Source organism: Falco cherrug, chromosome 5 (assembly GCF_023634085.1).
Source record: "Falco cherrug isolate bFalChe1 chromosome 5, bFalChe1.pri, whole genome shotgun sequence".
NCBI classification, from domain to species: domain Eukaryota; kingdom Metazoa; phylum Chordata; class Aves; order Falconiformes; family Falconidae; genus Falco; species Falco cherrug.
Genome location: NC_073701.1, coordinates 49,661,294 through 49,689,123, shown reverse-complemented (window position 1 = coordinate 49,689,123; position 27,830 = coordinate 49,661,294). Strand labels below are relative to the sequence as shown.

The 27,830-nt window shown below is 39.2% G+C and overlaps 1 protein-coding gene across 27 annotated transcripts in view; it reads right to left on the bottom strand.

Annotated features, from left to right (window-relative positions):
- Window positions 1-8,299: 8,299 nt before the first annotated feature.
- NRCAM (neuronal cell adhesion molecule) overlaps window positions 8,300-27,830 on the bottom strand; it is a 166,131-nt gene continuing 146,600 nt past the window's right edge. For all 27 annotated transcript variants that reach the window (XM_055712431.1, XM_055712434.1, XM_055712432.1 and 24 more), the window contains 3 exons: window positions 24,768-24,899; window positions 21,510-21,588; window positions 8,300-11,737 (listed from right to left, as the gene is read on the bottom strand). In XM_055712431.1, the coding sequence (XP_055568406.1) occupies window positions 11,500-11,737; window positions 21,510-21,588; window positions 24,768-24,899 (449 nt within the window). In that variant the 3' untranslated portion in view covers window positions 8,300-11,499. The remainder of the gene's footprint in view (window positions 11,738-21,509; window positions 21,589-24,767; window positions 24,900-27,830) is intronic.

The window sequence follows — 27,830 nt, the reverse complement described above, 5'->3', positions numbered from 1 at the left end:
TTTCAGTTTTATCTGTGGTTTTATTCCAGAACACAGCTCCTCAAATATGATTTGGGCTATCACTTCAAGGTTAGGCATGTGTGCAGCTTATTAGGGTCTTAGAAGGTGAAAATATCAGTAGTGCATAGATTAATGAAGTTGACAACCCTTCCTGCAACAATGCGGCATGGACCTATACCAAGACTGAAGCAGAATGCCTGGGGCTATTCAGTCTGCACAATAACCTTCCATGAAACGTGTTTGTTCAGTATATAAACTATATAAAAAGCATCTCAGTTTTAGAAGAGTTGCACCATGAATTTTTTGTTTGTTGCCTGTTGTTGTTAGGAGCAATGAAACACAGAGAGGTTTACAGATCACTCCTGAGCCGCAGGATGTGATTCACAGCACATGGCTGTGGCCAGCCTGGAGCATCTCAGGAATATATTTGTGTTATATGACACAAGCTTTTCTCAGGATTTAGCTCTATGAGTGTTTTGTGCAGTGAGGACAAAACAGTCCCACATGCTTTTTTTGTTTCATAGAACATATTGGTGTACTCATTTATGAAGGGTGTTTTGCAGGTGAAGATGCACTGTAATATTAACTTGCTTAAGAAATCTGTGCTGATATCTAAATTCCTGGTCCTTCATGTTTGTCTCAAGCGCCTCTATCAGAATTTAAAAAGCCAAAAGTCAACAGGTTAGTTCTATTTAGGAGTGCTGTTGACCAGCACGTGAGGTAAGAGCACAACAGTATAACATGCTGTAAAATCATCTGTTTATCATGAGGTCAGTAACAGTACTAATGGATGGTGACACAATAACATTCAGGGGTTCATTTTCGGTACTTAGTTCGATCGTCTGTCCTACCAACAGCTACTGCATCAAGCATTTATTACACACAACAATGTGAGTTAACAAAAAAGCAGAGTACCTAGTTATTTGGCTTTTACATGTCAGAGCTTACTTGAGGGGTCAACCACTATGACAGTGCAAAAGAGAACCTGAGACACATGGCTCTACCCACCAGAGGATGTCCTGTCCAGGGAGCCATGGGGCCATGGCTGTTCCTGCCACCCTCTTTTGTCATTAGCACGGTTCCCTTCTGATCAATAATTCCAGGCAAAGAGTAATTCAGTAGGGGTTTAGGCACATAGCTCTAGGTAAGTCCTGCTTTGGCCATCTCCTTCTCTGCCCTGCACCAGAGTGACTGGACACTTGCTGTAGTGACTACTTGCCAGCACCAGCATCACACCAGCCCAGAAAGACCTGGACACTGGGTGCTACTGGTTCCCTCTTTATTCTGATGAGGTAGGCTCTTCCCATGCTGGCAAAGGAAACACATCAACTAATTCATTGGAAATAAATGCAGCACGTCCTTTGAACGTGCAAAAGTGGCTGTGCAAGGCCATTCCCCTGATGAGGGGCCTCATGACAGTGCACAGACAGAGCAACCTGGTCTAGTGGAAGGTGTCCCTGCCCATGGCAGGGGGCTGGAACTAGATGATCTCTAAGGTCCCTCCCAACCCAAAACGTTCTGTGATTTTACAAAATACTCGTGTCTCTGTAGATGCAAATCTCTGCCTTGTGCCGGGAAAAGGGGTGATCTTACTGATTTAGGTGGGCATCTTCACATGTCTCTTGACCCTCTATCAAGTGACACACTGATCTATTTGTATTTGCTGGCCTGAGTAAAAGGTGTGCGGAGTCTTGGTTTAGTCTCTGTTCCTTCACCTGTTTGTAGAAATAACTCTAGCTGAGTCAGTTCTTTATAAAGATAGCCAGTTATTCAAAATGTGGAATTAAATATTTGTTAAGATGAAGTTAGATGAAGTGGCCGCAGCCACCCTGTTTGCAGGAAGCATTGCCAGTGCTTGCCTGCTCAGGGTGTGGGAGGTTCCCCTAGCACTTTGAAGGGGTGGAAAACCAAACGTCCTTTACTCATTAACCTTTTTTTTAGCAGGCGACCTCCCCCCCCCCCCCCCCCATAACTCTTCCTCTTTGGAGTGGTGGTGGGATTTGGCCCTGGGTGGAACCATGCCACTGCAGAGAGCCCTGTAGCACCGGGAGCTTCAGAGCAGCCCTGGCTCCTCAAGGCTGCGCACAGGGAACAACTCATGATGTGAAGCCAAGGCATAAATTAATGACAAAAATTTTAGCAAAGCTATCATCTCTGCTCCTATATGTTTCATTTTACATTGTCTTCCATAGACACACACCCCCCTCAAATTTTTCATTTTTCATCAATGGGTTTTCATTTGTCTTGAACTAGAGCAATCCATATGTTTCATACATTAGCTTTTATTTTGTCAACTGAAGTAGTTGAACTTTTCAGATCCAATATTTGTGTATCTGTATGTCAATTCAAGTATCACATGAGAAGCTTATTTGAAATTAAAATCTAAGGTACAGGGAAAGACTATTACGAAATGCAGTAGTAGGCTGCATGGGTTGTCACATCTGATTTTTGACAGACAATAGTCTTATGGTATACAGCAATTTTTCTCTGAACATCTTACTGAAAACCTCATCATCCAGTGATGAGGGGATGTAAATCACTCTTGAAACCTATCCTACTAGACGTATTAAAAACAAAAAAAAAAAAAAAAAGCAAGCCTGACAGGCAACCAAAACCAGAACCAAACCTGCAGAAAAGCTTGAGGTGAGTAACAGGGAAATTAATCCTGTTTCTTCTGTTATCTTTTACATGGAACATCAAATTTCAGCCATCACAATTAGAAAATTTTATCTACAGTTAAGAAGGATGTTTCAATGATTCTCTCCAAGCTTTTGTGTTGTAGAATTAAAATGTACATCCTGAGAGTGAGCCTCTTAAAAACATGGACTATGCCTCTGCAGTGGTCCTGTTATATTATTTTTGTTATTGCAAATCTTTAGTGGACAACTGATGAGTAATAATCTCATTAAAATTAGCTACATAATTAAAAGTGTTTTGCTTTTTTAATATTTGTAGTGGAATGGTTTTTAGTTGCAGTCTGAAATACGTGATTTAGAAAAAAAAGATCATGGTTCTGCTGTGTGGCTGTCTCCAGCATGTAAACTGGCTGCAGCTCTGACATCCCCACTGAAGGCTGCTGTCATTAGTGGAGAACCCCTGACACTCTGTTAGACAGTTATTCACTAACAAAAATATTCATTATGCAAACCTCTGCCCAAAGACCTGCCTAAAATGCCACAAGCAGAAGTCTCTGCTGGTGTAAGTGAACGCAGCTTCAGCGGCTTTGGCAGGGTGGTGACTGCCTGCTCCAACTGAAACCTCTGCTCTGGGTTCCAGTTTTCAGCATCTCTGCTTTCACCACAAACAAAATGAAATAAATTGCCAAATTTTCTTCCTTGTTAGTCATTAACCTGTGGCTGCATTACCATCTCTAACCTCAAACCTCTTGTATTCTGTATGATGCTTGCACACGATTTTTCTGTTGTAGTGTTTTGAAAACTTTCATTATTTTTCTTAACACCTTAGGCTCTCTTACTTTATTCTACCATCTTGGTCCATGCACTAGTCTCCTGCCACAAAGCCGTGTGCACCCTCCATATTTCTTCCCCTTCCACCACTTGGTGCTACCCGCAGGGACCCAGTGATACCAATCCTCGAGGATTTGTATCAGAGCTTTGTCCTCCTCACATGAACGGGCCCTGATGTGCTGAGATGGTTCCTGCAGGCAGAATCCCTTTGAAGATGATGCTGTCTGACAACGCAAATCAATTCAGTGTTTCTTCATCTCATTTCAGACCAGTGGGGCTATCTGGTGTGATACTGAAAACGTGCTATGTGTTGCCTGTCCTCATCAAAAGGGTTAATAGTGGTCAACCTCCTGGACACACTTTAAAAGGAGTGACAGGGCAGGCAGAGCACACACAGCGCTGAGCTTTGCCCCTACTGCTGCGGCACAACCCGCCCCCTCCATCGCCCCCCCCCCCATCCCCCCCCCCCCCCCCCCCCCCCCCCGAGTGCAATCTGCTGCCTGACAAGCTATTCCCATCTTCATGCGTCAAGACCTTAAGCCTTTCTTCTTTGACACAGAGATTAAGGGCAATCCTGACAAATTCAAAACCAGATCAAGCAATGGTACTTTAGCAAGATGAACTACTGGCCTACAGATCACCTGGCACAAGCTGGACTCCCGGGCTTCCCACGGGAACCCGTCCCCTCTGATCCTGCAGGTTCAGTGGTGGGCAGCACATCTCCCTGTCCTGAACCCACTCTGAGTGGCGGAGCTTTACATGAATCACAAAAGCTGAGTGAATTGGCTACAAACCAACCAAGTCAACACCATTTTTTTAACCCTTGTTATTGTACAGGTGCCAAGCACAGGTACCAGCAAACACTGATCTGGGAACTGGCAACTTAGCTAGGCATTCAGCTGGTTTCTGATTCTGCCTCTGCCTCCAAAAAGTGCTGTTTCCCTGCACCTTTGGGACCAGGCTAGCTGCTGAATTTCAGAGCAAACATCCCTGTCCCATAGCTCTTACCAATTTACTTTTCAAACAGCAATTCTGACCAAAATGCCCCTGTAATTTATGATCACGATAACAAATGGGTGAATTAGAATAAGGTCATTAATATTATTGCTTACAGAAATAGCATTATTTTTTGCAAAACAAGCAGATCATTACCAACTTGTGTCTTATTCCTATTAGCCACTATTTTATAGTGCCTTTCATGTATATACATGCATTCACACAGGATGTGACTACAACGCATTGCTTTGGGTAGCAGTTTTCCCTGGGCTGCTGCTCACCAACAACTGTGACTTCCCTCTTGTGGTCAATGATTATTTTTAAATGCTCGTGATAAAACACCGGGCTGCCTCTCACATTAAAAAAAAAAAAAAAAAAAAGCAGAAAATCAGTTTGTTCTAGAAAAATATATATGAGCTTCCCTTTTGACATTTATGGTCATTACCCAATTTTAATAGAACAGCAGAGACTGTTTTCTTATTAAAGCAAAAACGTAGAACCAAGCATCTGTTGGGTAAAAGCCAAGAAGAAAAAAATCTCAGCTAAATAAAAAGTTCTTGCCAGCTAACTGGCTCACTAATTGTTCAAGTTATATAATTACACCTAAAAACAGTGTCTTGTACACCACTACAAAATTAAAGCTATAGTATTCACTCGTAACCAGTTTTTCAGTGCTTCCTTATGTGCTGCTTGTGTCTAGAGACTATCAGTCAGCCTAGCAAAGGACAGTTTTCCTCTCCTTAACTGGAAATGAAACGATTCCAGTCTGTAGAGGAATGAAGCTGGGTTAATTAACATTGATAATACACAGCTGTGGGCTGGCTTCAGGGGCGGTGGGTTGGCTGACGTGGACAATGTGCAGCTGTGGCAGGTTCTGTTAAGTAGTTAAATAGCTCTAAGCCAGGGGTCCTCAAACTTTTTAACCAGGGGGCCGGTGCGTGGATGCAGTGGCAGGCAGTCACCTGCGGCTGCTTGGTTCCGTGCCCCCCCCCGCCCCCGGTGGGGGTCTGTAAATACCGGGGGTTGGATTGAGGACCCTGGGGGGCCGTATCTGGCCCACGGGCTGTAGTTTGAGGACCCCTGCTCTAAGGGGTATGGAAGCGGAGCCTGTGATGAAGAGAGATCTGGAAGAAGCAGAGGGAGGAGAGAGAGTGTGTGCCTCAGATGTAGCACCGACAAGCAGAGGCCCCAGGAGAAGCAGAGAAGAAGGGGGCCTGGATGAGGAGAGGCTGGCTGGAAGAGGAGCCTGGAGAAGGAAGACCTGGGATGCAGCAGAGGCAAGAAGCAGGGTGGATTGGCCTGAAGAGCATGAAGAAACAGCACAGACAGTAGATGGATCTTTGAGGCCTTGTGGGGGATTCGTGGCTGTGCCGGGGCAAGGTGGGGAACTACTTATTGAAGTTAACTTGGTATGGGATGGTAAAGGCCTAGTTGCAGCTGGCTAGTTTTGATAGTGCTGTGACGCCAGTCCATGTCAGCTATTTTTCTATTCATCTGTCCTCTGACATGGCCAGAAACTGTTTCAATTAGCAGCCTTATTTTTTTTCCTCAATTTTTTTCTTGAAGAAGCTCTTCAAAAACATTGGTTTTGGTACTCCCAAGTTTGGAGTCTTCATCATGTAGGTTCTTTCATTTACCCATCTGTATGGCTCCCTCGTATTTTCCTTATCTCAACAGCTTGGAAAATGCCCGCTTTCTTCAAAATACTGGAACAAGACTAACCAAATTCCCAAGGAAGGGGAAAAGGGTCTCTTCAAATGGCCTCGCCCTATACTTGGTGGAAGCAGTTGCTTCCTGGGAGATAGTTTTGGCTTGCTTCAAAAAGTAAGGAAACTAAAGCAACTGCTTCATCTGTTTGTTCATCCATCTGACTGAGTATTCCCCCTACCCCAAACTTGCAAACTTCACAGAGATTTTCAGTGAAGTCTGGCAGATGTTTCTAAGATTAGGTTGTTATTAAGCCTCTTGAAATAATAGTTGGATAAATAGGAAAAAAGAAAAACATACAATTCACTGGAAGGAAAATGATGTACTATTAATCTGTTACATGCTGTTTGTGGTCTGGACTACACCCAGGAGACTGTGCTGCTTTAGTAAGGGCTACTGCTGCCTGTCCCGTGTGGGTGAAGGAGCCTTTGGCTGCTCTCCTCGTTTTCACCTCCAGGCCAGCTACCTTACTAGCTGCTTCTGAAATCTTTCCAGGAAAGCTCAAATATTGTATCTTTGTTCTTTCATTTTCTCTGTCCCAGCAGTTTCATTTTCACTTCCTCTTCTTCCTGCCGTGCCAGACAGGATAAGTTTTTGTGCTGGCATGCCCGCACATATTTCACTACAGTGTGTGTATTGCTGACCATCTCCTGGAATATAGTCCTGAATACTGCCACTTAAAAAACCTGGTTTGACCCCTTATTCCTCTGTAGTCTTGAAGCCCTCTAGATCTTTGCAAGCACAAGGCAGAGCAATGTATGGGGAGGGCTGCTATCTTCTGTCAGATACAATGCTGGGTTTCAAGACCAAAGCATTCCTCTTTGGATGCCTTTGGCCTGGGAACTAGGGCAGCAGCCTCTGGACAATGCCTATAAAGCACAGTTTACTACCAGAGGTAAATGCTGCTCGTTCCTTAATGTAGCGTGAGATCTAGCAATTTTTAAGAAGTCATGCACCAGAACTGGACTATCTAAACTTGTCCTGTTTGAAGGCTCGGGTCTGAAACCTTGGCTGTCCACACTTGTACAACATGGCAGGCTGGTGACCAGGTGTTTTTCCTCCTCTTCACTTATATCCAAAATGTAATAGAAAGCCAGGCAGAACTAAATCCGACTTAAGATTTTCAACGTGATGCCATGGGGTTTTTTCAGTTGATAGGGGAACCACAGCATCTTCTAAGCTGCTTGTATTTCACTGGAGCACCTCAGGGTAAGGGAGAACAGGTTGAAAGGCTGTCTGGGTCCGGGTGACAGAATTTGTCTCCTGACCTGCCTCACTGTCAACTTGTAGCATACGCAAACTCTTTACTTGCAAGCTGGCTTCAATTTTATCCCCCAGGGCTTCCCCAGGGGACAAAGCCAGGGCTGCCAAATTCACAGATGGGCAAACTTCTACAACCCCAAATGAATGATCCATCCTTCAGATATTAAACACGACCTGAATTTTTTATCAACTATTCTACATCTGAACACAGTAAGGAACTTTATGTATATTTTTTGTTGCCAACAGTCATGAGATCACAAGGATCACGATTTTCCTCCTTGCTTACAGTCACAATGGATCACATCTACTGTCTGCAAAAGTCCTGTTGACATGTATTTATCTTGACAGTTTGGTCTAAAGTTTCCACTTCATGTGTACAAAGAGCACCAAGAGATCGCTTCAGAGATTAAAAAATGATGGCCAGTTAGATGTGTTTACACCCCAGAGGGCATCGTTTGGGGGTAGATTCCTACAAGTAGCACATTCAGTTATTTCCATCTTCCTGTGATGGAGATGCTTCCACCTGAGATGCTGCTTCTGCCAGCTCTCTGAAACACCATTTCCTAAGGTAGTGGGAGGGGGACAGAAACACAAAAAAGGCCAATTACTTTTCAGAAATTATTGATATCTCATCCTCTTCCAGCTTTTCTCCCTAATTCTTCTTTCAGAGAAGAAAAAAATTCTATACTGTAGACAGTATTTCTTCATATATTATTTCTATTGGTTCTGTTTTAAAATGGGCCAGACAGCATACAAAGAGGATGTGGTTCCCAAATCTTTTGCCACTTTGCCTCTGCTACGTGGACCCACAAGGAAACTGTTATTTTCCTAGGAACAATGCAATAGAAGATTACAAGGAAAAAATCCCATTGGGGTATCCTCTTTAATTCCCTCAGGATTTATACAATCACTTCAGTGAAAATAAAACCAAAAGCAAAGGTATGTCACTAAAGGGAAAACGTAGCAACTATATGTATTGTACTTTGGGGAACATGCATAAAGAATGTACGTGTGTCTCCAAAAGCGTACAGAAACTTCTGTCCCAACAAAGCCTAGGGAATTCAGGCCCCTCTTTTCAGGAATTATTCTTTAATCAAAACAGAAACAGCTGTATTTCATATCTCCCAATCAATGCACATTGCTGGAAAAATCAAGATACCTGTACAGAAAAACAGGCAGCCCAGTATCTGAAGGTGCCAGAACTGAGACTATGCAGATAACAGAAGCTGGAATAGCCAGGGGGTTCCAGTTACACATAGGAGGGCAGACAGAATGGCTTCTGATTCAGTGATAAAATCCCTCTTTCAAGCATCATGGCCAAACATCAGCTTTCTGATGTATCTCCTGAAGCTCCTATATCTTGGAATCCATGGCTCTCCTGCAGTCTTCTCTGCAAAGCAGCTGCCCTCCTGCTCAGTCTGTTTCCATTCATACACAGAATAGACAAGGTATGAAAAAAGCATTGCAATGGATTTTGTGTACTGTAAAAGATGTTATTTAAAATCTCCTTACTTCATGTACTGTTTAAAAACAGAGGTCCAGAATTTTGCACATCAGACAATTTCTTTAGGACACAAAATCCTGATTTGGGATCCTGTCTCAGGGCTTTCAGTTTTGAATAAACATTCTTATTTTCTCTTATTCTTGCAGGTATGGAACATGACTGTTTCGGGTTTTTTCTTTGCAGAAATATGACTAAATAAAGCATCCATGGAAGTAAAATGTAATAGCAGGAGATTACAATGGGAAATGGTCAGACAGATTCACATTTTTTAGCATGTAATGATACGCAACTTTCCATAAATAATTTGGCTGCAGTACATAAAGTCCTATAACATCATGGGAACAACTTCTGCCAGAGTTGTTTCATGCCTTTTTCTGCTTTGAATTCTTCATTACATGGTGGCTCAGATGTGATTTTTACTGGTAGTGTAAACAGAACAAACAGTGAAATTTTAAAACCACATTTATTTTTAATACAAAATCTGTTGCACTATTACAGAAGTGAGCCTGTATGTTTACCCCCACATGCACAGATAATTCAGCATCTACAATTAAATAAGAGTAAAATTATATTTCTCTTTTACCAAAACCATTGGCAAATCTTATTAAGAAATGTCTCTTTGTGCTTTGTAATCAATGTTTGTAGAATTAATTTCTTATTTCAGTTCCCATTAAGAAAACTGATCAATGGAAAGCTCAAAGGTGCGAAAGAAGCTTATTACAGCTACCTTACATTTGTGATTACTTCAGTTGTGCTTTACCTACAATATATACATGATCGCTGCAAGGTGTACTATGCTCTAATGCAACGCATTGGAAAAAGCTCTGAATGGTTCAATTAGGAATCTGCAGTAAATAAGCAGAACAGTTCACTATTTCATTTTCACAGCAAAAAAAATATATATTTAAGTAGATGCTTTAAAATACCATGCACACCATTGGCTATAGTACTTCTTACACAGTACAACATAAGCTTTCTTGCTGTATTTGTCTGTAACACCTAGAAGCATACAGCATCTACGCTTTAAGTGTATTTACAAATTCAACAAAATATCTACATATAAAAAGCTTACTTAAAATTAAACTTGATGCAAGTTATGAAAAACCAATTTATTGGCAAATGAAACTGAGCATTCCTTCAACCATAGGTTGTTATAAAAATTTATATTTGGAGGTAAACATTTGATTGATATAGTATGCGAGAAAATAATTTTGTAACCGATAATAGTCATCCTTTACCACTAAACCGTATTAGCACTTGTCAGATTGAATTCTGCGGTTCCGAGTGGTAACCCCCACACTGCTTCAGGGTGCAGATAATTACAAAGCTACCACACTGATCAGGCCGGGACACAGATGGAGATGCACTCTCGCTGGTGTAGTTGGCTGGTTTGGTTTTTTTAACAATTTATTTTTCAAGAGCTTATACCTTGCTGTGTTAGTAAATAATTTAATTCTGGTTGCTTTTATTATTTTCTTTTTTATTCTTCTAAGGCCACGAAAACATGCTGTGCTACAGCTGTCTAGAAAGCATTTATTTTATTTTCAAAGGAAAAAAATCATAGTCGTCTTTGAGTAATTTAAAATATTCAAAACCTTCCATTTTTAGCACAACAGTTTCATAACACTTTTTTTCTTCATATTTTTACTTTATTTGGCAATGACAGTAGTCTGCTAATCACAGTTTACTGCACCAACTGATTTAGTAGTACAGCACATCATGGAATGCATATTGTATAAAGGCACTGAATGTATTTTGCCCTGTGTTATCTGGAATATTTTCTCTCATTTTTAAAGTTTTTCTTTCAGTGACTGTACAAATTCCAAAATGCATTGCAATGCGTATCTTTTATGCCCTAAAATCAATTCAATGTGTTTTGATGTAAAAATAGAACACTGTACTGCTGTAATACTTGATAGATTAAAAAGGCTATAAAGTAATAGGAGCAAAGAGCAGATAATAGGGTCTCATTAAGCATCAGCAAATGCAAATGTCATACTTAAATCATTTAGCAATTATATACTGTACATACTGTTCCTAACTGTCTTGCAAAAAGACGTAAGATAGCTAGACATTAAGTCACCAGTTTCACAACAATGTCCACAAAGACATTGAAGTTCTATATAATACTACTATAACACTCTGACAATGAAAACGGAATTCATATCCAGGGATTCAGCTGAGGACCGCATAACAAATTGTCAAACCATGTTTTTATAGTGTACACGAGATTACCTGTGAATTGTGTAGCTTTTTTTTCCCCATGCATTATACTGTATTTTCAACAGGAAACAAAATTACAAGTCAATGTTATAGTGTCAGTTCCTTTTTAAAAAAGTAAAAATACTCAAGTTTCGAACAAAATTTGAATTTTGTATTTTGATTCATACTGACATACCACTTAATGTGTCATTATGCTGCATAACTGTATTGATTTGCATATTCTCATAGCATTAACATCTTGTAGTGAGGAGCTCTGTTACCTGCACGTTCATAGTATGAGCAGGAGGACGTACAAGTGCTTTACACAAACTGAAGATACAAGGGGACTGAGTTCTGTGGTTACACAAATGAATTCATGGCATTTACAGGAGAAGGAGCCTCAGAGCTTTCATTTCCTTCTGCAGGTTCTTTCTCTTTTTTACCACTATATTGTCCAATAAAGGAGCCATCCTCATTGAACTGACCATTTACACCTTCTCCATAGTCAACTAAACTATCATCACTGTCTTCTTTTTTCACCGTTCTGTCTGAAGGTGTCCGGCTTCCTTTTTTTAGAGGTTTATGGTCCTCTGCATCACTGGAGACACAAACAAACAAAAGGCATTAACTGATGTATTGTACATTAAGAAAAAAATCAGCCATGCATGCAGAGTTTATAAAAAGCATGTGTGCAGCCCTATAATCCTTTAGTAAACCCACATCACATTGTAGAGACAAATCAATATGATGCAGTTGATATGAATATATGGTGTAGAAATGGTTTAAACAGAGAATGTCTTCAGTGGAAGGAAGGGGGTTTGTGATTTCATATTATTTTTTTTCCCCCATCGTGCATGACTTTTGAATGATAAGATCTGTACCCTTGGCTTGGACGCAATTTAGATGCAACTGCAAGCATTAAAAAGTGGGTTGAGAAATTATAAAAAAACTTATTTGTTCTCCAAAGTAACAAGCTTATGATGTGCTGTGAAGTTAGTCTGTTAAACTCCTTATTTTCTTTGACTCCTTGAACATGAATGAAGAATGAATTTGGTTAAATGAAATATACTGATTTTCTTTACTAGTATAAAGAAAATAAAAGTGCTGCATTTCAAATAATTTGTTACATAATGCAGGCCAGACTTGCAATTTTCAGCCTTACCTTTCAAGAGACCTACATATTCCATTAAAAGGGTGCAGAAGAAACAAATGAAAATAGCCTAAGAAGAAAAGCAAAGTCCATATCCTGATAGTGATCAGTATTTTATCAATAATACGTTGCTCTTACAATTGCTAAAACATTTACTGTATTACAGGTAAAGTAACAATTTAGCTTACAGTAGCTAGAACTGAGGAGTTGAGAGCATGCTTAGTCTTTTGTCATTATCAGATCAACCTCCCTGCCCTAATCAGTAACTGGTAACGTGTTCTGACGATGACGATGGTGATTTGGAGGACAACAGAAAAAAGGAAAGGAAAGGCAGGCAGGGAGGAGAGATCCCTGTAGCAAAGTGGTCTTTCCCTTGACAGTGGAAAAGCTGCAGCACCATCAGCATCTTCAAATAAATTTGCAGCTGTGGTAGGCTTGTACTTCATGAAATAGATGTAGACGGGCTCTTTTCAGAATCCTTTACTCTGCACTTCAGTTTCAAGATGAAGATTTCGGCAGCAGCTCCAAAACATTTTGAATTAAAACCCACTATTACCAGCTGCACTTTTGGGTGCAATTATTTGCCTTGTCTTAAACAGAATATGGGACTTTATTTGCATATAGGGTACAGAAGAGTAAGTGATTTTTGGTTTTATTTAAAGACCCCCAGCTTATGGAAAATTTAAAGAAACATGTACAGAATAGCAAAGAAATGAAAACATATTTTACAATATCCACAACATTAGACTGAATATATATATATATTCAGCAAATTATTTGAACCATCTAATTCCTAAAAAGAAATATCTTAGTTCTTCCAATAATGTATTTTCTATTTTCTTTCTAATATCTTTGAACTCCCACATATATACGGCTTATACAAGGTCACACAGATTATAATGTTAGCTAACAAATGCCCTGTTAAGAAACACTTCACTATTGCTAGAAAAGCATGACACCAATTTTCCATCAGGATGCTTCTCCTCATGTAATTACCTTTTTTGGCTTTGGAAGACTCAGTTACCACATTCTAAAAGAAGTATGCCTCTAATATGCATGTACTTACAGATAAAGCATACCAGAGATTTTATTCTTCTATGCTTAGACAAGAAAGAAGTGGAAGGAATATCTCTCTTGTTAACATGTAAGAAAAAAAATCATGTTTGAAATACACAAAGACAAAAACTCTAACTTGACTGTGTCAGTCTTGATTTTGTTTTTAGGTATTGCTCTGTACATGGCATAAAGATAATTATATAATTGATCTTCTGTGCTCACCGATACTGCAAATATATAGGCTAGTAACATTTAAAAGAACGCTACTCCAAACTGTCCAGCACCCAGCAGCAAACTGAAAATGTTTCTAACACTGCAAACACAAGCAGATTACAGACATCACTGAAGAGAGTTCATTTTGGAAGGACCCTACATTTAAAACGTTGAAGATGGAAGCGAGTATTTAAAACTCACACACCACGTAGTTTCTGCACTGCCCTCACTACAGGGCGCTGGAGCCGTTACACCCGGCTATTCAAGCCAAATGAAGACTGGAGGCTCACTTTGAAGCAGCAACCGGTCCCGCTCCCGAAGGGTGGTTAATGCTTTCTGGGTAATACCCTTAAGAAAGCACACTACACATATGGTTTGCTGCTCGCATTTTAGGTGAGTAACTTCATAATTGCTTACACCGTCATATGTAGGAATGAGATCAAATTAAAATTGCATTTGTTCCATATCCCAAGTGGTCAAGTAACTGTGCAAATATTCTGAAGTGTGACCCTATCCAGTGTAATTCACTCAGCTGCAATATACAGTAAAAAGCACCAAAACAGTAAATAATACCATCACTGTATTAAAAATATTCACATTTTTGTGTTTAATCTGAGAGAAAGCTTGATTCTCATTTATAACTTAGATAAATCTGGGTATGGGAACTTCTGCCTTGTGTTGTTCTTTGGGTGTTCTTGTTTGTATTTTTGTAAACAAAGTTCATTTATATGCCGAACAATGAAGAAATACTTACACGGTTGGTTGCGTTGTGTCTGTGATTTTTCTATATTTTGGTAAGGATGAGGATTCTACTGTGTAATTAAAAAAACAAAACAAAACTGCAGATTTACCCAGGAGTGTACATGCATGGATGGAGGTGGGTGCTGGAGTGAGAGCACAGTTAGAGCAGATGCAAAAATCAAATCTGAACTGGGGGATTCCCCCCTTTTTGCACTATACAAGTCCAGGAAGAGGTTCCGCCAAGACTCTGGCAGTGGAAAAACAAGTAGAGTTATCCAGGGTGGAAAAGGGGGCATATGTCATAGGAAAATGTTTTATTATTATTTATTTATTTATCTATCTATCAAACTGGATTATTACTTTTGTCTTAGATGTATACAATATTTTGGGTGGAAGGGAAAGAAAATGAGGAAGAGAGAGTGGGAAAAAAACAGGCAGGAAAGAGAGAAAAAAGGTGAAGAAAGTAATGTTTTGGACAGCACTTTTCTTACCCTGGGGGTGCGAAACAGAGAAGGGACTCTGGTGCTCTGGGGAAATGAATGTATTTTGTTTGCCACCAAGAAGCAGACTGCAAAACTCGCTGAATTGCATTATGAATATGGATGCCCAAGCGCTACAGAACACTTTACACTGTAGAATATGTAATACCATATTGCAAAAACACTTTGAAGCCATAAATTTTGATACAGTATCTGCAAGATTGGCTAATCTTGCTTACAATTGCTCACAACACTATTCCAAAATGCAACCAGGATAGATTTCTTTTAGGTTTTGTTTCTGGTTTTGCTTGCTGACTTTTATACTTACTTAGTGTAATATTGTGAAATAAAAAATACTGTGAAAATTGGGTTGACTAAAATTACAGTGGAAAACTGAAGAAGTTTTTGAAAAGTGTCATGTATGCAATGCATACAATTAATAGTGAGCCAACAAGTACCAGGAGGAAACAAAACAAGAGGTGAGAATGAGTACGAATTCTGTATTTAGATCAGGCAGCCATGAAAGTGTAGTCATGCTTTCCCTATTTGTTGTGTTATAAATTAATTCCATACTAGTAGCTTTTTAAGGATTACAGCTTCTCAATGAAGGCTGGTATGTGCCAGTCATTTGGTACCACACACATTTCTTGCCCTTTTAGTAAGAACAGTATTTAATATTAAAGCATACTCTAAAAGCCCGATTTACATATTTTGCATGAATGACTGCTAATATATGAATACGTTTCTTTTTCTTCTTAGTTTAATGAAACATATATAAAACTTGCAGCTAATAATTAAGAGATGTAAGAAGTACAGAGATGACAATAACATGTGAAAGTGCAAAGTGCAAACATTTTTTTTAAAAAAAGTACTTCCATTTCACAAGCTCATCAGTTACTGAAAGAAATATGTACCTTGAAATCTCCTTTCTTCTTTCAACTTTCCAGTTTTTCTTCCTTAGATATGGGTACATGCAGCAACCAGTCAGAATGGGGAAGACAGTTTTACGATGCCTCTGCAGTCCAGCAGGCAACTAGTTCCCACTAAACTTTGCCACATTCATGGACATGCAAAAAGACTCAATATATGGTTAGCAATATACTACTTTTCCTTTTAACACAACTGTCTCAGGAAAGGCAACATAAATAAAATGGGTAAAGCATTCTGGGCTATTGGACACAAAAAGAGGATGCAGAAGATGAAAACTGTTGGCAGCAACTGCCTTTATCTGTGCCTTCAGGCCAACAGCCCAGAAATACATATATAAGTATAAGCAGTCACATAAAGCCACAGAAGGACCTTACACTATTGCTTCCCTGCTCACTCCAGGAGAACCCCTGCCCCCATATCTAAAAGGTTTCTGCACATGCTCCTAAACTGATAGGACTGTCCAGACCAAATATGCTTTCCCTATACACTTATGCACCTGCAAAAATCCAGACTTAAAAACATCTAACTCTCTCTTATCTAGCTAAGACGTAAGTGCATCTATATTAAGTTTCTGAGTAGTTTTTGTTTAGCATCTCTGTAATACTCAATCTTCAATCCTGGCAGAAGCTGGAAAAACTGGGTGTTTAAGCTCTGACTTTAAATGGCAATGGGTTGAAAAAACTGTTGTTAGTCAAACAACCTGGCACACTTGTAAAAATTTTAAACAAAAATCTGCTTGAGAGAAATTCAACCAACTTTCTACCTTTGCTATTTCTGGTGGGAAGTTTTGCAAAGGGAAATCAAAGCATTGATTTAAAAAGTAGTGACACAGATGTTGAAGAATTAAAATAAGAACCATCAAAGAAAGCACGTGTGCATAAATGAGGACACAATAAGACCACTGCCAAATCCAACTGTACTGTTCAGAGACAAGAATTCTTCAGCAGTCCGTTGACATAACCTCTTGCACTAGAAGGGACCAAGCTTAGAATTACAGTGCTGAGGCACAAATCATTGCCAGGTCCCCCTGGAAACACACCTAAGCTGCAATAAAACTTGAATAACTACAAAAGAAAAAAATCCTATTGTAGTTACAAAGTATATTCTCATTGTTAATCAACCCAGAACAAGAAAGAAGAGTAATATATAATCTAGCAGTCGCAGAACTCTCCACCAACCATTTCCAGAAAGTCTCTCGTAACATATATCCAACAATTTCTAGCAAAAACATTGTGTGTGTCAAAGTGTTGAAGAAAAGAGGCAAAATAATTCAACAAAATGTGCAAACATCCTGCATTACCACACTAGCAGTCCTACTACTGTAGTTGCCTTGTCCTGTTTGATCTTCCTAAGAAAACTCCGCAGACTGCAATGAGATGCTAGACTTTCATACCTCCTGTGAAGTTAACTAAGAAATGCATGCTTGCAGTCTCTCCCTACCCAGGAATCCACAGGCTGTACGTACCGTAACTTCTCAATTTCTCTTGATTTAGGGCCCAGGATGGAAATTTAGACTGATTTACACACCTATACTGATCTGAACAGCAGCTCTAGATAGCCTTTAGTTTTAATTTAAAAAACATACATTTGTGGTACTTCTTGCAGTTTCTTGGGGTAAGCACTGACTGCCCACAATTTACTATCTCAGTCTTCTGCAACTCAGGAAACCACTGGGACTGTAACGCAGTTTGCTAGAGGTAGTCTTTTCCCTTCTATGTAAAAGTGTAGGTATTCCTCCAGTCACGGGGACATAGTGTACCCAATCATTCTTGTGGCTCCTGAAACACCTGCATTTCCTAGAGCATTATTTCCTCCATTAGATCCGATATGGCAGGAAAAATCCAACACTGGCTGGTTCTTCAGAAAGTATGCTCTTACATGAAGTTGAAGAGTGCTGAACTTCAAACGAGTCCAAGCCATCCCAAGAATACTGGGAAGCCTAGAAATTGAATGTGACAAAAACCTCCCCTAAACCTGAGAGCTATGACTCCTCTAGAATATTTAATTAGTCATTAAGATTTGAGTAATTTAATAGTTGAAATAACTAATTTTCTAAGCATTGGGCTAACTTGGCCAGAAATATTGAAGTCTGTTCGGTATAAATTTTCAAGTCTTTCACTCTTCCCAGTTCCTGAGAAAGGAGGAAGCAATTCTGTGTTCTTAGAAAGTTCCTCTTGACGGTCTGGTGTCTCTGTGAAAGTGAGCTGTCCTTTCGTACTTGGCATGAAATGACTGTGAGACCTTATATTTTCCCTTCCCTCCTTTAAACTTTGGAGGAGAACGAAAGGAGCTCAGACACTTGTGAGGATAAGAAAACGAAGAGCTTCCATCAGAGCTCTTTTTTTTCAGCTGGCATAAGGAGTGTTTGTGTTCTGTGGAATCCTTCATGATCTGGACCAAGGATTCACCAAACAGCTTGCCGCCTGTGTATGGTAAAGACAGTAGTTTACATTTTAGATCTAACGATGAGGTCCAAGAACGTAGCCATATAGCTCTCCAGGCTACAGTGAGGCATGCCATATTTTTAACGGTGAGTCTAAGAGAATCCTCAGCTGCATCATGGATAAAACTTGCTGCAATTTTACATAGCCTGCGTTTCCTCTGCATGGCACCAGATGGGACCCATTTCTTTTTGAATCTGGCTTGCTCTTCCCCCAGCCATATTAGCAATGCTCTAGAAGCATAAGTGCAGTAGATAGATACTCCAAGCTGGGCTGCAACTAGCTTGAAAGACCTTTTAATTGCTTCCTCAACCTTTCTATCAGTAGGATCTTTAGGAAGAGCATCCGTATTAGCAGGCACTGATAGTACAGAATCACCAGTAACCAGTGCTCTGTCTACCTGGGGCAAAGTCCCCCACAAAGCAGCTTTATCCACTGGAAAAGGATAGAGCTTATGTAAGACTGCTGGGGCTTCGTGCTTTGCCTCAGGATTACCCCAAATCCTACAGACAAGATCTTCCACTGCTGAATGGACAGGAAGTGCGTTATCTACCTTGTCTTCTTCAGAGGGGATATGCTGTTCTTCCGAAGCAGATTCAGATTTGGAAGATGTTAGCATCAACACTCTCTTTATGTGCTTGAACAGGTAATTCTGATTTTCCATGTCAAACTTACGCACAGGATCTGGTTCTTCTTGGTCTTCTGTAGGAGACTCAGATGATACCTCTCCATCTTCAGGGGATGACTCAACCTCCAAGGCCTTGTCAGCCTCAGATTTCTCCTTCCCAGAAGCTGTTTGACCTTTTAAACTGTCCATAGGGTCAGACTCAATAGTTTGGGAACTGCTCCCAGTTGCTTCTAGAGGAACCACTGGAACTTCTGTAACCGGTATCCTGGGATGCTTGACTGAATGGGACCTAGCCTGTGCCACAGAAGTTATACTTTGTCTGGCTGCTGTCAAAGCATCCTTTAAGACAGTAGCTAGCTCAGGCAAAATTACAGATTTCATTAATGAATTCTTTTCAGATTCAGAGAAGTGAGTAGTAGTAGAAGGTCTTACCTTCCTGTGGTAGGAGCTCTGAGTGTCTTCTGAATCTGAGCTGTAGTCTGGGGTCTGGCTGAACAAGTGCTGGAGAGACTGCTGCCTTGCAAGGGAGCCACGAATTGAGTTGCAGCTGAGGGGTTGCTGGAAAGGGGATGGCTGTCCTGCCTGAGAATCTGAGCCCTCCTTCGACCCCATTATCTGTTGCTTGGAAGCACGATGTCTAGAGCCATGCCTGTACTTCCATTCATCTGACCTCTTTTCCTCTTGGCAGAGGGAAGCAGAGACAGAACTAACCCTTGCAAGCTCTGAAGACTGCCTAGCCCTCCTCCTGGAGTAGGAGGTCTCTGATCTGGTGCTGAAGTATTGATCCCCTGACCTTCTGAAGAAGTTGGATCTGTCAGATCTCACAGACTTTGCTTTGATAAAGACTGGGTCTGCTTCAGGAGAATTGGCACAGCTACCTTTTCTTTTCTTTTCCTTGTCCAGTTTCTTTTCTGTCCAAGCAGACATGGACCTGAAGTGATGAAAAAAGTTCAAAATACTCGAATTCCTTGATCTTTCAAAATTTACTTTTTTTTTTTTTTTTCCAAGGGAAACCCTATACCCTTTTTCCTCAAAGAAGCACTGCATCAAGACCAGTGCCATGTGAGGCAGGCAGACTGGGAACTGAGTGACTGCAGTGATGCTGGGCTGCAGAGAGGGTGCCAACATATCTTCTGTAATCTGACTGGTTGCTGCTGCTGCCCTGTCTCTAAGGAAAAAAGAGGAAAGCCCAGTATAGACTAATTACACAGAAATACATTTTAGAAAGGAGTTTTTGCATGGTAAATAGGATGAGCTCTTTCATATGAAGAAGTCTGAAAGCTTGGCATGCACCTGTCCACATTCACCAGACATGAGGTGGATAAATGCATTATAAAATAATTTAATAAAGCTCTAGATCACTCTACAGATTAACTCAAGCCACTTAAATATGGAGACACGAATTCAAATCTTGCTACAGGTCACGCATGAAAGCAGACTTGAACAGTCTCATTCTAGGCCTGAGAAAACACGTACTGAGGTCATATCATTTGTACGATTCTGTACAAAGATCAGTTCCTGCTGCTGAAAGTTCCAAGTATCAAAAAACAATGGCGCAATAAAGCAGAATACAAACTGGACTGCCTAGGAAAACTTATACAGTACTCATTTACCCCTGCTCATTGCTTCACACTTCCCTTTGTATCAGCTGAATTTAATTAATACATATGCACTTCATGCTGTAATAAAATCCTATTCGGAATGTATTAACCTAAGAACGGATTATTGTATTTTTTAAAATCAAGGAAGAATAAACAGGAACTGCGCTTTGGCATTCAGAACTATAGATCTATTCCAGTCAGATCAAGATGCACTTTTCCCCCTATATGAAGAAGCTATGGCAACAGAGTAGATGCTTCTTGAAAAAACTGATTTCTTATGTACATTTGTAAATGTAATAATTTGAAATAATAAAGGGCTTTTACAATGCTTTTGACACAGGAATGCACTATAAAATCTACTATAATACCCATGTAAAATATAATAGTATTGACATATTCAGAAAATAATAACCATTTCCTGTACTGATCAAAAAAACAACAAATAAAATCCCGCTTATTTAATAAGCTACACTCATAATTGTTACATAAACAGAGTTGCATGCTTTTTTTGATGCCAGAAATTCAGCTAGACTACATTTACAACAAAGGAAGAGTCAGCAATAAGAGCTGTGTTGCATGCTTTGAAGCTGCTCGCTATGTATCTTACACTGAAATACATGAAAGGGATCTTTGTTTTTTCTTTTAGGATATTCCTTCACCTCTGTGTATAACATCACTTCCTTGTTATTGGATTAGGTGTTAGTATGGGGAGCCATTTTAATTGCATTTGTTTTTCCAGTCAATGTAACACAAGATTGTCTTTATTAGGCTTCAATTAGAAATGTATTTTCAAAACCCATAATGCTAAATGTGCCCTAACTGAAAGGACACTGTATCTGGTATTTTAACTATCTGAAAGATGGGTTTTTAAACAAAGATTCCTCACTTTGAGACAATTGTGTTTGAATTTGGATTTCATCTTGCATTAGTGAATAGCTTATTGTAAGCTTGGATGTTTAATTTAATTTTTCTGATGGTGTGGTTGAAATGCTATCTATGGTTCTATACAATACCGGATATAGAATCTTTGTCAACATGGAAAAAAAGTTAGTTTTGCATTAGTAAATGTGATATTATATACAGCATGTGTGATATGAACAGTGAACATGACAAACCACATCAGTTGCTCACCTGTATTCACCAAATGTTCCATCATCTTCCTTCATAGGTTGTATTTCTGGATCAGCATGTGCATCCTCTTTTTCTTTCACTAAAATATTTGAAATAGTAATTTTCATCATGAAACTGCAAGGTGAGAAACTGTGAGACCTTAACTTGTCAAACTGATCAAATGGCAGGAATGTGGTTTGAATAAAAATAGTTTTTTGAACTGGGGCCTTGCTGTTGCATTTTTTCTTTTGAAGGAAAAGATCTGTTAATTAGTTATAGAATTTTATTTTCATTCAAGTACAAAATACTATATGTCATTCTGCATTAGTAAAACTTTTTCTTCCTTTCATTTCTAGCACTAAAGAGAAACTTTTGTTAAAAATCCAGCTAAAATACTTTCTTTACTTATTGTTTATTTACATTTGAATAATTTAGTTTTACTTAATCCATGCTCTGTATTCCCTCTTGATATTCCTCTCATACTGATGGATAAAACTGAATCAGATTCACTTGCGTTCACTATCAGTTTGTACAGTTTCTGCTTCCACTTCATGCACTAAGACTTCAGAGAATTTTAAACAGTATTTTAAGAATTATTAATATTGCAAAAAATAGGCTTGGTCTGTTAATTTCCTCTTTTCTATAACATGATCAAAAGCAAAGCAAAACCACCTACACTGGAACCTAAATTTTACACAATTGTCTCTCTCGCACATAGTTGTTGTAGGTTTAGTCATCATTCACTGGTGGGAATAAATCCCATGCTTCATAAGCATGTAACTTGTCCCTATAAAAACCCTACGCAGTACTGTGCCCTTTGACACAGAAACCTGCTAGCACCTGAGAAGACAGATGTTTATAGGTGACATACATTCCTATAAGTTAAGATTGCTGACAGTAGCGCAAAATAATGTACTGACTTCTAGGATTACTTTATGGTTCTTCCCTTTGCCTTCTCATGTCTGTTTTGCTGGCTGCTACTCAAATCTTCCCCTTGTTTAGCAGATACAGTTATATAATCCAATATAGAATCTCTTACCTTTTACTCTGGTAATTTCCACACTTAATTCGTACATGATTAGTTTACATGCTGTTATTTAAAATGACATGAATCATTCCCGACAGCATTTTCTAAGTCTAATTACAACAAAACTTAACACCTTGGAATGTGTCTGGCTGCTATAATTTCATACTGAAATAATTTATGACTTTTTTTAGACTACAGGCAATGTCAAGATGACATGTTAAAATTACAACAAAAAAGAATTCATAACGGTGCTTTGCTCTTGTCACTACCTGTGGAACAGTACACTTGCAATGACACAAGAAATACAACTGGCTCTAGAGTCACTGCTATAAACAAGAGCACATACTGAATCTGGAAAACTTATATACAGTCAAGGTCTTTATGTATTTGTATGTATATATGTATGTATGTATGCCTGCATTAAAAATGAATACCTTACATCTAGTAATTCTGCAGAAGCAAAGAAGGGCATAGCAGGGATCTCCACAAAGTAATGACAACCTTAACATCGAACTGCCTGCTACACTTTCACTCAGACTGTGTTTTACCCTCTTCTAGATGGTGGCTCACTCCAAGTCCTCCCTGCTCTTTTCAGTTTCGTCACTTCACTTGTTCTGTTCTCCTAATTTTCCTTCTCTTTCCTCAGTTCTCTCCACTAAGAGTCACTTTCTCTATATTCTCCGTAATCTCATTTTCTCTCTAAAAAATCCAAATATCAGGAAAAAAACTTAAGATGATGCCTTCAGTCTGTCATTCAACTCTGTAACACTGTGTTCCCTAATCACCTGTCTTTTTTTCACAGGCATAGGCAGTTGGGACAGCAGCTTCTCTTACTTAATTTTTGCTGTCACTACAAATCTTTGCTCTCTCCATAAAACAATTATACAGTTAGACTGGGCAGAGTAGGATTCTTGTACTTAATAAGGTGATTTTACCTTCTTATAAAAATAAACTGCTATGTTAAGTTCAGCTATTGAAAGATTTGCCTACGAAGAGGAAAGGTTTTTAGTGTTCACCAACGCTAGTTTTCAGAAGTGCCCTGGTTGAAAAAAGTGGGAGAAATTAAAACACTATGGATTATTTTCTCTTTTTGTACTTTTGTAAGTGCATCCATCTTTCTCATGTCCAAATTAACACGAACTTCAAGAAGTTTTACTTTAAGGAAGTATTCCTAGAGTCTCAACATTTATATCATTTCCAGACCTTTAGAGTTCGTAATATAGAATGGAATTTTTTCATTAAAGCAAAATTTTAGATGAAAGTTAGCAGTTGTACTTTCTATTGCAGCTAGGAGAGGAACAAGAAAAATCAAATTATCCTTGGATGCCTACTTGAAGTTTGTTCATATCCGCTCATACCTCAACAGCTGCTCTGAGATCCTATCAGGCAGTACTATGCAAACTGGTTGTCAAACTGGTTGTCACTATTCTTTTCAAGACAGCTTTAGTCTATGGACCTACTCCATAAACAAAAATATAACACTGGGGAAAGATATATATATAAGATACGTATATGCACACACACATATGTACACACAGATATGCCTTTTATAATATGTACACCCAGAGGAATGAGAGTTTTGATAGAAGACATACATTGTATATAGTTCCAATTTTTAAGCACAAATTATAATATATACTTGGCTGTTCCTAGGCTTAAGACTAAGAAAAAAAAACCCACAAAAACCTAAAAAGAAAAAGTCTGATAAAGAAAAAAACCTGCCTAATTGAAGGAAGGTAACACCAAATTCAGCTGCAAAAATACAGAGGCTGACAGAGGCTGAAGACATAGATTCTGAGGAGAGTAACGTTATGAAACGCATTCCCAGTACTTTAAAGCAACACGGTGGCTCTGCTCTGGTATACGTTTTCGCACTTTCTGACCAAATACATTCTAACTCATCTCATTTTAGTGGGTTAAACCCATCTGTGTTACGACTTCAGAAAGTGGAGCGTGCAGTACTGGTGGGAGGACCAAGTATCTCAAGCAAAGCTCAGACCTTTCTAGAGAGGTAAGGTAGCAATATAACCCTCCAGGAATGAATGAGATACTCTTCTTATGCTTACATGGAATTGAGATTTTCTACCAATAGGCAGATTGCTCCCGACAAGCCTACCAAATGATAAGACTGATTTACCATATACACAATGTAAATGTAAACCAGCAGCAAATGTAATTCGTTCAGTAAACCTGAGATATGTCTTAGTGGATTACCAGTAGATGTTTTTTACTCTCATTTTTATGTATCATACCTGGATATTTTCCACCCTTATTCCTCCTTATGAAGCAAACAATCAGCAAAATCAAGATCAGAAGAGCAACAGCACACATCAGACCGATGAACCATCCTTGAGTAGCGATGTCTACCTGCCGACTTGCCATTGCTAGAGAATAAAAGAAGAAAATTCAGGTGTTTTGCTGCATTTAAATGCTATGCTAATGCAGATAAATAACAGCCAGTATACATTGTCCATTAATTAAGGAATGACACTCACTGTGAAAATTAGTATTACGAAAAAGTGATACTGCATTTTGTGAATATTTTCATTATCCAAAATGTTTCCAAGTACATATGCATAGAATTTACTTTTGAGTATGTAAGAATTATGCCAACATTTAAGCTTAGCAATTAGTTTGCAAAACCTGTGCACATACTACATTGCCTTCCACAAACCTCAAAACTGTTCTCAACCATTTTACATTAATTACACTACTGGAATGAAATTGTGAATTATAATTCACACAAACATGTTAATTGCATTCTCATAATGAATAAAAAGCCAATACTCATTTGCTAATGCACTCCCATCAGCCTGAAATGGGGAAACAGATGGGTCATTCAAGGCCCTAACATTCAATTTCAACTAAAAATCAACAATGAATCATCCTTTAAAGCCTTATTAAGCATCATGTTCTCTTCCTCTCCTCAAACTCGTACCTCATCCTGCAATTTATCATGATTGCCATGGTTTAGCATTAGTGAGGACTTTACACAGTGCAATCGGGAAGCCCTTCCCACAGCACTGTTTCTCTCCAACCGCTGACTCTAGCTGGAAGATAATATAAGTGATAAACAAACCACAAAGGGCACATTACAGTCACTAATAAGGATAGGAATTATCTGTGCGGTCTGGGGGCTGGACCCCTCCTACTGGCCTCCAGCACAGTAGGAGGATTTTCCTGGTGAAGCTTACTTTCTGCTCCCCTGTTTGGAAACACACTACAGGCAACTGTCCTTGGGATTTGCTGATGGGAGAAAGTAGTAAGGGTGAGAGGAATTAGGGATGCATGCTACAAGCAGAAGACAACATGAATTGGAGGAAGATGGACATCCATCCAAACCCATTTCGTTCATTCTTCACCTTCTCTTCCAGCCCCAAAACCCAAGAGTTTGAAACTCTATGAAGAGTTGCCTCAAAGACCTCTCTCTATTTGGGAAATACAGATAAAAATCACCTTCCCACATGAATAAGGGAAGTGACGTCCAAAACATTTCCTATGCATAACTCATGGCATTCTGGTTCAGCATTTGTTGTTTTTCCTGGCTTCATGAGTTAAAGTATTGGATTATTCACAGCCAGTACATTACCTAAGATTTTATTAAGGATCAATAGTACTTCATATCTCAGTTTAGTAGACACACTTTGCAGTAGGACCAGATAATATTTGAGACCTTCAGTCAGTCTCTTTGTTTGGATGTTGTGTGTACATCAGCTCTCATGGCATGGTATGTTTCACCCGTATCTGCTAGGGAAGGTCTGCAGACTTGCTTCCACTGAAGTGGAGGACACGACACACCAACAGCTTTACACACAGAAATGTGGAAGTCCCAGAGCGCCATAAAGATTTCCAGCTCTCCTTACAGAAGATAGGCTTTTAAGGGAAGGCTCAGAAAAACACACCAGAGAGCACCTATTTTCAATGGATCACAAACTGTTTTACAGCCACAATTCTAGGTGATAAGAGCATGAATTCTTTTCCTTACAAAACATGTTGGATGACAAGTGGGAACAGTGCTGTGCTGGTGCTGCCCTTTGAACAATACGTGAGCCTTGGCAGTCAGCTAGCTGACAAGAGACTGCACCGGGCTGGCCAGCACAGTGACAACAAAATGCACCAATATTCCGTTAGAGGCCAGACTTCAAGCCCATGTCTCAATGTTACGTACTAGTTAAGACAGAGGCTGGGACAGTTAGCTTGGAAACGTCAGCTCTCAGTGGGCCCAGATTCCTGTGGGTTTTCCATGGACTCTACGAAAACTCAAAGAGTACCTCTGACATCTGTATCTACCTTCCATTCCACACGGAAGACTGATGTGTATTCCACTTTAGAAGTACTAGGCTACAATTAACTATTTTGCTACAACTCTTTGGTCTTACTGGGCAAAGTTATGACTTGTTTTTCACTGAAATAGATCAATGAATTAATGTGCCTGGTTATTGTGGAGTTACGATTAGGAGATTTCCCAGCCTTTCTTTAAGAATATGCTTCGTGATTATTTTAGAAACTGACTCTTTCTTATATATGTAATAATGTAAACTATTTTTGCATTAAAATGTCCACATGTTATATAAATATATAGCTTATGTACATAAATATTTATACAAATATATACAAATATATATAAGTGGCAGTCTTAAAAACAAAATCACAAAGGCAATCCTCCTCTGAATTATAAATCAAATGAAAATAAAATTTTGTTTCCACATTAAAGGTTAAAATTATTTCGAGTTTTGCACATATGCATTGATAATAAGGCATTAAAGGCTGTATAATATGTACTGTGACAAAATGCAAAAGCACATTTCACATTCAAATGTAGTAAGAAAATACCATCAAGCAAAACGATCCATGCATAAAAATATGGAAGGTAGATGGAAAAGAGCAAAGATGAAAACTTACTTATATAGCTTCCTATATTCTTTAACTTATTGCATATCCAGTAGGAAAGGGTTTCTAGATCTCAGTGGAACTTTAACAATGGCATAACATTTCCTGCTTACGCTGAGTGAATTATCTGCTTCAGGCTTAAAGTAATTTACCCTTGGTATGCTCAAGAAGATAAACGCACGCACTATGAAGATGCTTTATGGGAATGCTTGTCAAAGAACAAAAATGTGGCAAAAGCCTCATACATGAAATATTGTAGTTGCATTCCTAATTAAGGACATATTCCATATTCCAATATTTTCGTCGTCATTCACTTCAAAGTCTGAAGTGTTTAAAAGCTTAGATCTAGGCTAAGACAGTGTGGCATAACATTTTTCTGTAAGAAATATGCCATGTATATAATCTAACACTTGACACTGAACCTT